The 15,149-nt window shown below is 42.7% G+C and overlaps 1 protein-coding gene across 2 annotated transcripts in view; it reads right to left on the minus strand.

Annotated features, from left to right (window-relative positions):
- rad50 (RAD50 homolog, double strand break repair protein) overlaps positions 1 to 15,149 on the minus strand; it is a 200,868-nt gene that overhangs the window by 172,421 nt on the left and 13,298 nt on the right. For both annotated transcript variants that reach the window (XM_072264068.1, XM_072264067.1), the window contains exons 2-3: positions 11,365 to 11,520; positions 7,050 to 7,133 (exon numbers count right to left, since the gene is read on the minus strand). In XM_072264068.1, coding sequence (XP_072120169.1) covers positions 7,050 to 7,133; positions 11,365 to 11,493 — 213 coding nt within the window. In that variant the 5' untranslated portion in view covers positions 11,494 to 11,520. The remainder of the gene's footprint in view (positions 1 to 7,049; positions 7,134 to 11,364; positions 11,521 to 15,149) is intronic.

The raw sequence follows: 15,149 nt of genomic DNA on the forward strand, positions 1-15,149 counted from the left end.
TAAGGACTCTCTTCTTTTATGTTCTCGGCATTTACCGCTTTTTATTTATATTTGGATTTGCACAGTTTGTTTGCACTCTATTTGATCTTTCATCGATCATGCTATAGCTACTATTCTATAGCTCTGCTGAGTATGCCCACAGGAAAATGAATCTCAGAGTTGTATTTGGTGACATATATGCACTCCGATAACATTTACTTTGAACAAGTGCCATTTCTGGCATCTCAAGGGAGATAGCCACTGCAGATATTTATCTACTGCACACTCTTGTGAATTTAAAGATTCCTTTTAATCATTTCACCTTGCTTGGAGTCTGCCTATACAACTAAAAATCTGACTTCTTGTTTAACAGAATTTTTAGAAAATGCATTTCCTTCATTTAATTTATGATGCAATCTGATCGAGAGTCAAACCAAACAGATTCACTGCTTGAGGTTGGATTGTGCCTTTCACTATCGTTGAGCCCACATTCTGTTCTGTAAACGATTAAGAAGCTAAAGTGGTCACACGTGATGAAAGTCACCTTCAGAATCAGGTTTATTATCACTGAAACACGTCATGAAATTTGTTGCTTTGTGACAGCCGTACAATGCAATACAGTAACAATTACTACAATTTTCATTATTTGGGGTGGCAGGGTGGAGATATGTCTCTACCAAAGGAGGTGTAAGGTGCTTCTTCCCTCTGCTAGCCTACAGATCACTCTTGGGGAAGGTGTAGCATCTGCTCAGCCCCCCAGTCTGGGTCACATGAAGCCATGGGAGCAGGTGATGGATGGTCTTCTAAGCAGCTGGTATATATCACAAGTCCTGGTTATGTGATCACTGATGCCAGGCAGACAAGATCTGAAGAGTATTGATAATGGCTGGGGTCACCTGTCTTGTAAAGACACCGCCCAGAAGAAGGCAATGGCAAACCACTTCTACCAAAAAATTTGCCAAGTACAGTCATGGCCATTGAAGACCATGATCGCCCATGTTACATGACAGGGCACATAACAAATGAACAAATTTAATTTGTTTAATTTATAAACACCGCAAGGAAACAGGCCCTTTCAACCCAATTGGTTTGGGCCACTCATTTACATCTATGTGACCTACTAACCTTAACATCTTTGGAATGTGGGAGGAAACCAAAGCACCTGGAGGAAACCCACATGATCACAGTGAGAATGTAAAAGTTCCTTACAGACAGTGGTAGAATTGAACCAGATTGTTGGTGCTCTAATGGCATTACAGTGCCGTCTTAAAGTTACAATAAGAAATGGGAAAAATAAATAGAGCAAAACAGTGAGGTAGAGTTCAAGAACCATTCAGAGATCTGATGGCGAAGGGAAAGAAGTTGTCCTTAGTATATTGAGTGTGCATCTGCAAGCTCCTATATCTTCGCCCTGATGACAGCAAGGAGAAGGGGGCATGCTGAGGGTTCTGAATGATAGACGCCACCTTCTTGAGGATGGAGATGTTCTCAATGGTGGGAAGGCTAATGCCAATGATAGAGCAGGCTGAGACTACACCACACTGCAACTTTTTCTCATTGGAGCCTCCACGACAGGCGATGATGCAACGAGTCAGAATGCTTTCCCCAGCACGTCTGTAGAAATTTGCTAGAGTCTTTAGTGACATAACAAATCTCCTAATGAAGGGACCTCATTGAATTCATCAGGGAATGCATCAATGCTGCATGGAATGGGAGTGTAAATGTTCGTAAGCAGATATTTCCATGTTGTAGCTAATCAAGCTATAGAAACAACCAGAATAAGCAGAGGTTCTCACCATCGACCTTTAAGGTGGTTAGTTTTCTTGAAATCAGTAGATAAATCATTTCATTCACCAACCTGGAACCTAGTTTCTTTGCTTTATCATCAAATGGAGAAATGAAAATGAAACATTAAATTAGTCTGACATGTAAACCTAATGTTCAGCTGCTGGATTTGCCACATCTCTGAACATAGTTTAGCCAGAGAGCAGTGAATCTGTGGAATTTGTCGCCACAGGCAGTTACAGAGGCCAAGTTATTCAGTATATTTAAGGCAGAGGTTGATAGATTCTTGATTAGTCAAGCACGAAGGGATACGGGGAGAAGGCAGGCGATTGCAGCTGAGAGGGAGTTGCGGCAGAATGACAGCCATTCCTTATCGTAGTGTAACAGTGGTCTAGTGTGTTGGGACCTCTGCTGTAACAGTTACATGCCTCAAACAGGCCTGGTTAAAGTCACCGACTATAATTTGAAATTCAATGGGATGGGCCATTTCTTCTTTACAGAGAGCATCCTGCAGTTTTGCGAGTGCTTGCTTATAATCGGCCGCTGATGTTTTTTAAACTGCGGTCAGAATCATGGATGAGAAATCTTGAGGCAAATAGAATGGTCTACATTTAATCGTTAGTTGTTCTAAGTCAGGGGACCAAGAAGTTGACATAACCCCGACGTCCATGCAGCAACAAAAATTGACTAAATAACACACGCCACCACCTCTTTCCTTAACAGAATTCGAGGTTCGATCTATTCTGAAAATTGTAAAACCTTCTGGTCGGATAGTTGAGCTCAGCATGTTCACTGCCAATGCAACAAACGAGATCAGCCTCATCTACCTTTGATACAGCAGCCTTGCCCTGAGATCATTAATCTTTTTTTTCCAGCCTTGAGGACATAAAGTGTTGCATGGCATAAAACTTCCTACAGCTGAATGAAGGCAAGTCTGAAGTTGTCCTATTTGGCCCCCCTGACTCCATCAAAGTGATTACCAACAGTCTTGGTAACCTGTCCACCCTTATCAAATCCCATGTCAAAAACCTTGGTGTGATATTTGATTCCGCCCTTAAGTTTGACAAGCAAGTTAATGCAGTAGTAAAAGCCAGTTTTTTCCAGCTTCGTACTATTGCCAAAATCAAGTTATTTCTCTCTTTCAAAGACCTCGAGGAAGTCATCCACGCCATTATACTCCAACTCTGTGTATACTGGGATTAGTCAGTCGTCCCTGTCCCACCGGCAACTGGTCCAGAACGCTGCAGCCAGGCTCCTGGCAGGTGCCCGGAAGAGGGACCATATTACTTCTATCCTGGCCTCTCTCCACTGGCTACCAGCACGGTTTAGAACTGATTTTAAGGTTCTCCTGTTTGTTTTTAAAGCCCGAAGTGGGCTGGCCCCCTCCTATATCGCAGACCTTCTAACCCCTTATTCTACTTCCAGGTCCCTCAGGTCGACTGACTTGGGGCTCCTGGCTGTCCCACAATCTAAATTTAAGTTCAGGGGTGACCGCACCTTTGCTGTTGTAGACCCTAGACTGTGGAACAGCATTCCCCTCCCTATCAGATCTGCCCCCTCCATTGACTCTTTTAAGTCCAGGCTCAAAACTTACCTATATTCACTAGCGTTTGGAATCTTCCTGATGTGGCTGATTTTTGGATTGTGCTTAGGCTCATGTGTTGTCTATATTGTGCCTATAAGCTGTGTGCCCTGTTGTTTATATGTGTTTCTCGTATTTGTGATTTTCGCTACCTATTATGGATGTCAACATGGGTTGTTTTTAAATGTGCTTTATAAATAAATTTGACTTGACTTGACTCGACTCTACGTTCGCTAACAAGATGATAGACAGAGGAGGTCCTGTCCCTCTGCATTTCAACCTGATTTGAATTCCACCTGTCCTGTCACGCCTTCAGCCTTGGCGTTGACCATTAAAGGCACTGCATTATATTTGCATAAAGCGTTGCCATAGAAAAGCAGCATCTATCGTCAAAGATCCTCACCACCCAGGCCCTGCTCTTTTCTCACTGCTGCCATCAGGTAGATGCAGGTGGATGCTTCCTTGGTAACATGGATTCTTGATTACCTGACTGGCAGACCACAGTACGTGTGCTTGCAACACTGTGTGTCCGACAGAGTGATCAGCAGCACTGGGGCTCCACAGGGGACTGTCTTGTCTCCCTTTCTCTTCACCATTTACACCTCGGACTTCAACTACTGCACAGAGTCTTGTCATCTTCAGAAGTTTTCGGATGACTTTACCATAGTTGGATGTATCAGCAAGGGAGATGAGGTCGAGTACAGGGCTACGGTAGGAAACTTTGTCACATGGTGTGAGCAGAATTATCTGCAGCTTAATGTGGAAAAAGACTAAGGAGCTGGTGGTAGACCTGAGGAGAGCTAATGTACCGGTGACCCCTGTTTTCATCCAGGGGGTCAGTGTGGACATGGTGGAGGATTACAAATACCTGGGGATACGTATTGACAATAAACTGGACTAGTCAAAGAACACTGAGGCTGTCTACAAGAAAGGTCAGAGCAGTCTCTATTTCCTGAGGAGACTGAGGTCCTTTAACATCTGCCGGACGATGCTGAGGATGTTCTACGAGTCCGTGGTGGCCAGTGCTATCATGTTTGCTGTTGTGTGCTGGGGCAGCAGGCTGAGGGTAGCAGACACCAACAGAATCAACAAACTTATTCGTAAGGCCAGTGATGTTGTGGGAATGGAACTAGACTCTCTCACGGTGGTGTCTGAAAAGAGGATGCTGTCCAAGTTGCATGCCATCTTGGACAATGTCTCCCATCCACTACATAATGTACTGGGTGGGCACAGGAGTACATTTAGCCAGAGACTCATTCTTCCAAGATGCAGCACAGAGCGTCATAGGAAGTCATTCCTGCCTGTGGCCATCAAACTTTACAACTCCTCCCTTGGAGGGTCGGACACCCTGTGCCGATAGGCTAGTCCTGGACTTATTTCATAATTTACTGGCATAATTTACATATTACTATTTAACTATTTATGGTTCTATTACTATTTACTATTTATGGTGCAACTGTAATGAAAACCAATTTCCCCCTGGGATCAATAAAGTATGACTATGACTATGACTAAGAAGGTACAGGAGCTTCAGGACTTGCACCACCAGGTTCTACTACCCCTCAACATCAGGCTCTTGAACAAAAGGGGATAACTACACTCATTTAAGGGCTCTGTAACATTGTTATTTCATGCCTGTTATTTATTTATATCTGCATTTGGCCAATTTGTTTAGTTTATGATGGTTATAGTTTCTGATCTATAGATTTGCTAAGTATGCCCACTGAAAAAGAATCTCAGGGTTGTAAGTAGTGACATGTATGTACTCTGATAATAAATTTTACTCTGAACTTTGCAAAAGTTCTGACCTATTTAAGAAAATAGAGAACAAAAATCCTGTTTTGTTGAAATTTAGGCCAATAACTGAATTAACCTACTTGCTTTGTATAATGAAAATGCATCTTAGACAAATTTGATCACCTATCTATCACTCTCAGTTCGGATATTCATGGGTGTTATCAACAATTTCACAAAGCAAATGAAACTATCAATGATCTTATTTGCTATATGTGCAATCTTGACAAGCACAGAATTAGCTGCAACATGAGACAAAGATAAAACTATTTTTACAAGCAAAACAATTTCACCTAAATCACATGAGCTGGCCCACATTCCCAAAATTCTACAAATGGCCATTTGCAATTTTATTCCGATCCATTTTTAAGTGCAGGTTATTTCAGGGGAAATATGACGGAATGCGATGCCCTGTGAACAGGCATGGACCTGCAAACTGAATGACTTCTTCTATGTTCTGAGAAACTACATATAAATTGTATGTGTGCATTCTGTTTTCTTTAGTAATTGGAATGAAACTTCAGAGCCCTGAACAGATCAGAATTTTACTTTTTTATTCAAAGGAACAGCACAGAACAGACCTTTCCGGTCCAAGGAGCCATGCTACCCAGCAACACACCTATTTAACACTGGCCAATTAATCTACTAACTGGTACGTCTTTGGATGGTGGGGAGGGGGGTGGAGAGGGGGGGGCAGAAATCCACGCGGTCACGGGGAAAACACACAAACTCTTTACAGACAGCACCGGAATTGAACCCTGAACTCCAACGCCCCAAGCTGTAATAATGCCATATTGACAACTGCACTACCCTGGTAGAGTTTTAAAAAGCTTGCTTTTAATTTTATTGATTAAACTGTCAGCCACCATATTTTACTGCAATAATCACAGACACAGAACAGTATAAGACTGTAAGGACCCTTTGGCCCATAAATCTTTTGCAAACCTTTTAACCTACTCAAATGGTTCCATTTATTATCAGAGAATGTATACAGTATACTTGTGTCTTCACAGGCATTCATGAAAAACAGAAACCCAAAAGGAAGAACGACAGAAAAATATTAGAACCTCAAAGCCACCTCTCCCCGCGCAAGCAGGAGCAAAGCATCAACACAACAAACATCCCCCTCCTGCCATTTCAGCAAAACATGTCAGCACCCACGCAAAAGCAAAGCACCCAAAGGGAGATCATGATCTGCAGACAACAAAAACTATTATTTACCTGATAATCTCCACAGTCAATCTAACCCTTCCTTCCAACAATTTCAATGACCTTCCATTTTTCTTTCATCCATGTTCCCTTCTCAGATCTCTTAAATATCCATAATATATCAGGCTCTACCACCAGCCTCAGCAGCATTCTAGGTACTTAGAGATTTGTGTAAGAAACCTACCTCTGATATCTCCCCTAAGCTTTTCCCCAGTCAAATTAAACAGATGTCCTGTGGGGTAGCCATTGACGTCCTGGAATAGGGCGTTGTCTGTGACTCTGTTTGTGCCTCTTATAATCTTGCACACATTTATCACATTTCCTCTCATCTTCCCTCATTCCAAAGAGAAAATCCCATCCCGCTCAACCTTTCCTCTTTAGATTTGCCCTCTAATCTGAACTGCTCTTTGTGAAGAAAAAACAAAAATGCTTGCTGTTTATTATCTTTTTTTGATTGTGGTTGAAAGTAAGTAGAAAAGGCCCTGAAAGTTAATCACATTATCAAGATTCCAAATGAGCAGAATTTCTGTGAAAGAGAACCAAGGAACAACCCCAACTTCCTCCATTCTTAATCACAAGACATGCAGAACAAAAGCAGTCTGCAGGAACATTACAGCAAATGTTTTCTGAAGAAAATTTGAAATTTAGAACAATTCTTTCAGTGTGGAATACATTGTGCACAATTCTAAATCTGTCCTACCTTTGGGTCATGAACAAATGTTTGCCCTTTGGTTCCAGGAGGGAAGTCACCAGTACAAATGTACTTTAAGCACTCAATTATAGTCTGTAACACAAAAACATATATGTAAAGAAAATAAACGTAATCCTGTTACATTAAATTCTGTATCATGAGAAGTGCTCCAAAGCTCCACAAAACACTTTCAATAAATCAGTCCTGTGATGATTGGTAAGAACAACTACACTCTCATTTCTCTGCATTAAAATCAAAACCTACAGATTGTGGTAAATCAAAGTGATTGCATTTTCTCATCTTCATTATCATTGCTTTGATATTCATGATGCACTTCCCTTGATAGTGTGTTCTTTTTTATACTACCCAGGGAAAACTGGTTCACAGGAGACCTGCTGCTGTCCTGGAAAAAGTACGATCGAGTTCCAATGTCCGAATTCGACAAGTAGCTAAATTGAATGAGTGATTCCCACCGTCTATGCAAAAGACTCTGGTGACCTCTTACAACTTATTTAAGCCCCTCGATTGTTTCTCAGTCCACCCAGTGACAACATCATCTTCCACCTTGTCAATGCCACCTCCCAACCGTTACTATAAGACCATAAGACAAAGGAGCAGACACCGGCCATTCGGCCCATCGAGTCTGCTCTGCCATTTTATCATGAGCTGATCCATTCTCCCATTTAGTTCCACTCCCCTGCCTTCCCACCATAACCTTTGATGCCCTGGTTACTCAGATACCTATCAATCTCTGCCTTAAATACACCCAATGACTTCGCATCCACTGCCCTCCGTGACAACAAATTCCATAGATTCACCACCCTCTGGCTAAAAAATTTCTTCGCATCTCTGTTCTGAATGGGCGCCCTTCAATCCTTAAGTCATGCCTTCTCGTACTAGACTCCCCCACCATGGGAAACAACTTTGCCACATCCACTCTGTCCATGCCTTTCAACATTCAAAATGTTTCTATGAGGTCCTCCTTCATTCTTCTAAACTCCAAGGAATATAGTCCAAGAGTGGACAAACATTCCTCATATGTTAACCCTCTCATTCCCGGAATAATTCTAGTCAATCTTCTCTGTACCCTCTCCAACGTCAGCACATCCTTTCTTAAATAAGGAGACCAAAACTGCCCACAGTACTCCAAGTGAGGTCTCACCAGTGCCTTATAGAGCCTCAACATCACATCCCTGCTCCTATACTATATTCCTCTAGAAATAAATGCCAACATTGCATTCGCCTTCTTTACCACCGACTCAACCTGGAGGTTAACTTTAAGGGTATCTTGCACGAGAACTCCTAAGTCCCGTTGCATCTCAGAACTTTGAATTCTCTTCTAATTTAAATAATAGTCTGCCCGTTTATTTCTTCTGCCAAAGTGCATAACCATACACTTTCCAACATTGTACTTCATTTGCCACTTCTTTGCCCATTCTTCCAATCTATCCAAGTCTTTCTGCAGACTCTCCGTTTCCTCAGCACTACCGGCCCCTCCACCTATCTTCGTATCATCAGCAAACTTCGCCACAAAGCCATCTATTCCATAATCCAAATCGTTGATGTACAACGTAAAGAGAAACGGCCCCAACACTGATCCCTGTGGAACACCACTGGTAACCGGCAGCCAACCAGAAAAGGATCCCTTTATTCCCACTCTCTGTTTCCTGCGAATCAGCCGACGCTTTATCCACATATGTAACTTTCCGTAATACCTTGGGCTCTTATCTTGTTAACTAGCCTCATGTGTGGCACCTTGTCAAAGGCCTTCTGAAAATCCAAATATACAACATCCACTGCATCTCTCTTGTCTAGCTTACTTGTAATTTCCTCAAAAAATTGTAATAGGTTTGTCAGGCAGGATTTTCCTTTAAGGAAACCATGCTGAGTTCTGCCTATCTTGTCATAAGCCTCCAGGTACTCTGTAACCTCATCCTTGACAATCGACTTCAACAACTTCCCAACCACCGATGTCAAGCTAACAGGTCTATAATTTCCTTTTTGCTTCCTTGCCCCCTTCTTAAATAGCGAAGTGACATTTGCAATCTTCCAGTCCTCCAGAACCATGCCAGAATCTATCGACTTTTGAAAGATCATCGCTAATGCCTCCGCAATCTCCGCAGCTACTTCCTTCAGAACACGAGGGTGCATTCCATCTGGTCCAGGAGATTTATCTACCTTTAGAATATTCAGCTTCCTGAGTACTTTCTCTGTCGTAATTGTGACTGCGCACACTTCTCTTCCCTGCCACCCTTGAGTGTCCGGTATATTGCTGATGTCTTCCTCAGTGAAGACTGATGCAAAATACTCATTCAGTTCCTCCGCCATTTCCTTATCTCCCATTACAATTTCTCCAGCATCATTTTCTATTGGTCCTATATCTACTCTCACCTGTCTTTTACTCTCTATATACTTGAAAAAGCTTTTAGTATCCTCTTTGATATAATTTGCGAGCTTCTTTTCATAGTCCATCTTTTCCCTCTTAATGAGCTTCTTAGTTTCCTTTTGTAAGCTTTTAAAAACTTCCCAATCCTTTGTCTTCCCACTAATTTTTGCTTCCTTGTATGCCCTCTCCTTTGCTTTAACTTTGGCTTTGACTTCTCTTGTCAGCCACGGTTGCATCCTTTTTCCATTCAAAAATTTCTTTTTTGGAATATACCTGTCTTGCACCTTCCTCACTTCTCGCATAAACTCCAGCCACTGCTGCTCTGCCGTCCTTCCCGCCAGTGTCCCTTTCCAGTCAATTTTGGCCAGTTCCTGTCTCATGCCACTATAATTTCCTTTACTCCACTGAAATACCGACACATTGGATTTTGGCTTCTCTTTTTCAAATTTCACAGTGAACTCAATCATGTTATGATCACTGCCTCCTAAGGGTTCCTTCACCTCAATCTCTCTAATCACCTCCGGTTCATTACACAATACCCAATCCAGTACAGCTGATCCCCTAGTGGGCTCAACAACAAGCTGTTCTAAAAAGCCATCTCGCAGACATTCTACAAATTCTCTCTCTTGAGATGCAGTGCCGACCTGATTTTCCCAATCTACTCGCATGTTAAAATCCCCCACAATTCTCATAATACTGCCCTTCTGACAAGCCTTTTCTATTTCTGGTTGTAATTTGTAGTCCACATCACTGCAGCTGTTTGGACTGTCTCTTCTTTTATTCCTGAAACTGCTCTTGTCACCTCTTTTGTTGAAATATTGCTCCATTATTTTACTTCAAGTTGACTATTTTTAAGAATTGAGCCGCTTTTCGATAAAGTGGTGAAGAGTTTGACTTAATTTATGATGAGGCCACCCTCAGGGTGGAGGGGCAACACCTTGTATTCCATCTGGGTAACCTCCAACCTGATGATAAGAGTATCGATTTCTCCTTCTGGTTAAAAAAAAACATTTCCTCCCTCTCCCCTCCTCCTCTTCTATTCTCCACGCTTGCATTTTACCTCTTCTCACCAGCCTATCACCTCCCCCTGGTGCCCCTCCTTCTTCCCTTTCTCCTATGGTCCACTCTCCTCTCTTACCAGATTCCTTCCTCTCCAGCCCTCGAACTTCCCCACCCACCTGGCTTCACTTATCACCTTCTCGCTAGCCTCCTACCTCTTCCCCTATCTTTTTATTCTGGCATCTTCTCCCTTCTTTTCCAGTCTTAAAGAATGGTCTCAGCCTGAAACGTTGAATGTTTGTTCATTTCCATAGATGCTGCCTGACCTGCTGAGTTCCTCCAGCATTTTGTGTGTGTTCATTCACGATAAACCACACCTGAAGGTTCCAGTCCCCCTTGGAGAACTAGGCTCAAAAAAAACCAAAAGATTTCAACTTCACACTAATAACCCAAAGCAAATTTCAAATACTTCAAAGCAATCACGACATATCAATGCTGTGACATATCAATTACAAGTTGCAGGAGGCTGCAGAGGGTTTGGACTGTGGGAAGAAACCAGAGCACCCTGAGGAAACCCACACGGTCACGGGAAGAATGTACAAGCTTCTCACAGACAGCAGCAGGACTCAAATCCTGATCGGTATTCACTGGCACTGTAAAGTGACTGCACTAGCCACTACACTTCCATACCAGGCTAAATGTTTAAACTACAGTCCGCCATGACTCAAATTTATTCCATGGTGGTCAATTATTAAAAACATTCAGTCTGTCCCTTTCTGGTTTATTGATTAATTGACAATTGTCTTTATCTGCAATGAAAATTACAGAAACTGAATAAAACAAAGCACAATGTGAATCATGATTTAGTGTCAAATTAATGCATATTACAAGGATCTTTGTCTGTCTGTCTATATTTTAAATTCCAAATGTATTACTTACCGTTTTTCCTGCGCCATTTGGTCCCACCAGAACAGTTAATGGAGTATTGAAGGTGATAATTTGTTTATCTTTGTCATCTATCCCAAAACTCCTCACACCCTGAATGCTCATCTTCTCAATTCTGGACATCTTGGCAGGTCTTCAACCTTCCCCAATCTAATAAAGAATAATAGAAGACGACATAATCTTCAGTTAAGCTCACTTAGGAATCCTAATTGCCAGTCCATGTTCATTTTATGGACCACCAAAAGCTGGCACATTGAGGCATACTTCCGAGGTGCCTCATGAGGTCAGTGAAAACTGGAGGTTCATCCAGAGATGACAGGACAGGTCAGGACGGTGTGTGGTTTGTGACTTTTGACTCTTCTGTCAGACACAGGTCTCTGTGCACTCCCAGTGAACAACCACTTTTGGTTCTCAATAACATCCTGTACTCCTTCTCTCAGTTATGACGCTGCGTTTCTTCCTGGAAGATTTGAGCGTGCCCATGAATGGTTTTATCTGTCTCATACTCACTTCCCATAGCAGGATTCTATTGTTATGCACTTGACTGTTAAGGTGCAGCGAATTCAAAAAACGATAAGACATAGGAGCACAATGAAGCCATTCGGCCCATCTGCCATTCAATCACGGTTGATCTATTTTTCCTCTTGACCACATTCTCCTGCCCTCTCCCCACAACTGTTGATGCCCTGACTAATCAAGAATGCATCAACCTCTGCTTTAAATATACCCAATGACTTGGCCTCCACAGCCATCCGTGGCAATGAATTCTACATTCAATGCAGTCTAATTGTCATTCAACCATATATGAATACCCATGAAAACAGACAAAAGGAACAGAGTAACTCTGAGGCTAAGGTGCAAAACGCAGAAGCTACAGTACACAGCACAAGGCACACTTAGCACGTAAGACAGCAGTAAAATAGTCACACAAAAAAAAGTCCAAGTCCTTGAGTCTCTAAATGTTGCAGCAGTCTGCAGTCAAATACAATACACCTTAACCTGCTGAACAACCAGTGAAGGGCAGCACTGACTCCAACATGTATGCCACACCACTCTGCCCCTGGCATTCCAGTTGAGTACTCCACTCTAGCAGCACACAGGTGTATTGCCCTGTTTAAGATTTCTACAGCTATGCTGTGAGGTATTTATTTTAGCAGTTTTCTGTAAAAGCAGTGTACCCTGCTGTTGAGAATGTTTTTGGTTTCAGTTAAAGATAAGGAGCCACGTTGTCTGACTTAGGAATGCTGTGTCAGCCAATCAGAATGGCGGGATGGAGAGAAGAATCCAGGGAGAGTTGGGCAGAAAGAGATTTCTGACAGATTGTAGCTGGGTTCATGGTGTTTTGGCAGGAGATCAGAGAGCAGAGGATCTGGCAGGACACATGGAGGATCCCATCTGAAGAGAAGCCCCTAATGCAAGGAGTGCTTGGCGAGATGAAGGAGTCCAAGAAGGGAAGCGCTATGTGCGATTGTTGCTGAGAACTCAGTGACATAAGTACAGTGGTACACCTATCCACTACCAAAATAAGCCTCAACGTTTATGTGCATATTTAGAGCGTAAAAGGCCCTTCTATTTTTTTCTCTTTTCTTTTTTCTATTGACTGTTTGATAAACCTGAAATTGGTAAATATACTTTCTTTATAATTTTATTTTGGTGTACGACGTTATTTCTTGGCAACCAATAATTGTGCATGGTCAGTATTTACACAGTATTTGCCCAAATTGAGGTTCTTTTAATGGGAATTCCCAATGTTCCTGTCCGGCTGAACCCCAAATCATACTGACCCCAGACATATATTGTTTATGAAAGGAGCCCCGTGGCTGTTAGCAGAGTCAGCTAATGTGCCAAGTTTGTATATGACCCTGGTGAGAGGGTTACATTTGTAGGGGCTCATTGGAATCTCAAATGCTGTGTGAATGCTGTTTTAGGATTGATTAAGCGGTTTGTGTGTTTAAGCCAGTGATTAGGCAGGTGTCAGGGAAAGTCATTAAGGTACCTTATTATGGATGCCACAGGGATTGCTTGGTGCGATTCAAAATAGTTATCCACAAATAATGATTGTGTCTGAGTGTGGTAGATGTTTGAAGCCCCAATGAACTGTTACTCAGAGCGCTTATTTCTGTAAAAGTATCGGGGAAAGATACACTAGTTGAATGGCGTTTTGACAAATCGGCGGGTAAGGATTGTGTGTTAGTCCAGACCAGCAGTGACGTAAACTGAAGTTGCACTGCCCGATATGATAGGAGAACCTGGAGAGGTGTGGCCAAGGGCAGTCCATATATTTAGAGAAGGGAGAATGTAGCTGAGGGTGAAGACTTTGAAGACAAGGTGTTCTCCTTTCTGCGAAGTGAGAGAAAGGAATTGTCTGATGTGAAATCTCTAATGGGTCCTTCAGCAGTTGATGGAAATTCTGAGCTGGCTTCGGTATTTACATCACTGATCAATAAATGCCAAAGTGTATCTGTGGAGAACCAAGGTCATTGTAGGCTGAGAATATTCTCTGGAGTCAACGGCACCTCCGATGGGGAACAACATGAGGCTTGGGCGGAGCAGACACCTCAGTTGCTGGATGAGCGGCAGTGCTCAGATAATATGAAAAGAGAGTCTGAAACGTCCAGCGGCTGAGGTGGTGAGGTCCCTAAAAGCAGAAAACCCATTGGTCACGTCCATAGGCTACATGCAAGAGTTACAAAACATCTTTGGCACAATGGACAGCCCAGTGGAGCTTATGATGAGGCTCAGGCACACAATCCAGGAGAAAGCGGAGAAACTTTTTGCCTATATTTTCAGGCTAGAGAGACAGCTGTATTGCCTGTGCTGTAAAGGGGCCATTCCACTGGCTGAGATCGATCAATTAAGGATGGAGCAAGTTCTGAAGAGCACACTGTCACACAAAGTGATTGTTTTAAGCATTCGAACGACTCACAAGATGCATCCCCTGCCCTCGTTTGTTGAGCTGATCAGAGAAGTGAGAGAGGAGGAAAATACGATGGAGGAGTGGGAGGCCCTGACCAGTTGGGCAAAGTCCTCAGTAGTAGCTTTGGTTGCTGACGCAGCCCCAGATGTCATACAAGTGGGGGTTTTGCAGGATGAAATGAAAAACAGACAAGCCAAGGTATCTCAGTTGATGTCAGTGAGTGCTGCCACCAAGCTTGACAAGTCCAATATGAAACCAGACCCACCAGTAGGACATACTAAACAGAGAGCTGCTATTGACAGGGGTCTCTTGACGAGGGAAGTGACTGGTATTTTCTGTTACAACTGTGGTTAGGACGGACATTTCAAGTGGGAGCATGAAGGACAGGAAAACCTTCAGAAGGTCAGCCAGTGCTTGCTCAGAGAAAACACATTCCAATTCATACTTCAAGGAAACCACTAAGGTACAAAACTCTAATCCTGAAGCCCTAGTGGAACCAACCTCGAGTGTAACCATATGTATTGAGGGTATTTATGCTAGTCATACTTGACATAGGTTCTCAGGTTACTGTACTCTGCAGATCCTTTTACAACCGGTATTTGATGCATTTACCATTGACGCCATTCTGTGCTCTAGAAATTTGGGGTCTTTGTACCAATGATTACCCATGTGATGGTTACTTGTCATTGAAGCTGGAGTTTTCAGAACTAGAAGCTGGAGTAGCTGAGACCCTTGATAAATTAGTGTTTGTCTGTCCTGATCCGGTTGAAAAAGGTGAAGCTTCCATTATTGCGGGAACAAATACTCCCATTGTGAGAAGGCTCAAAGGAGAATGCAAGGAGAGAAATGGGGAGAATTTTCT

The sequence above is a fragment of the Mobula birostris genome, chromosome 7 (genome assembly GCF_030028105.1).
Source record: "Mobula birostris isolate sMobBir1 chromosome 7, sMobBir1.hap1, whole genome shotgun sequence".
In the NCBI taxonomy this organism is placed as follows: domain Eukaryota; kingdom Metazoa; phylum Chordata; class Chondrichthyes; order Myliobatiformes; family Myliobatidae; genus Mobula; species Mobula birostris.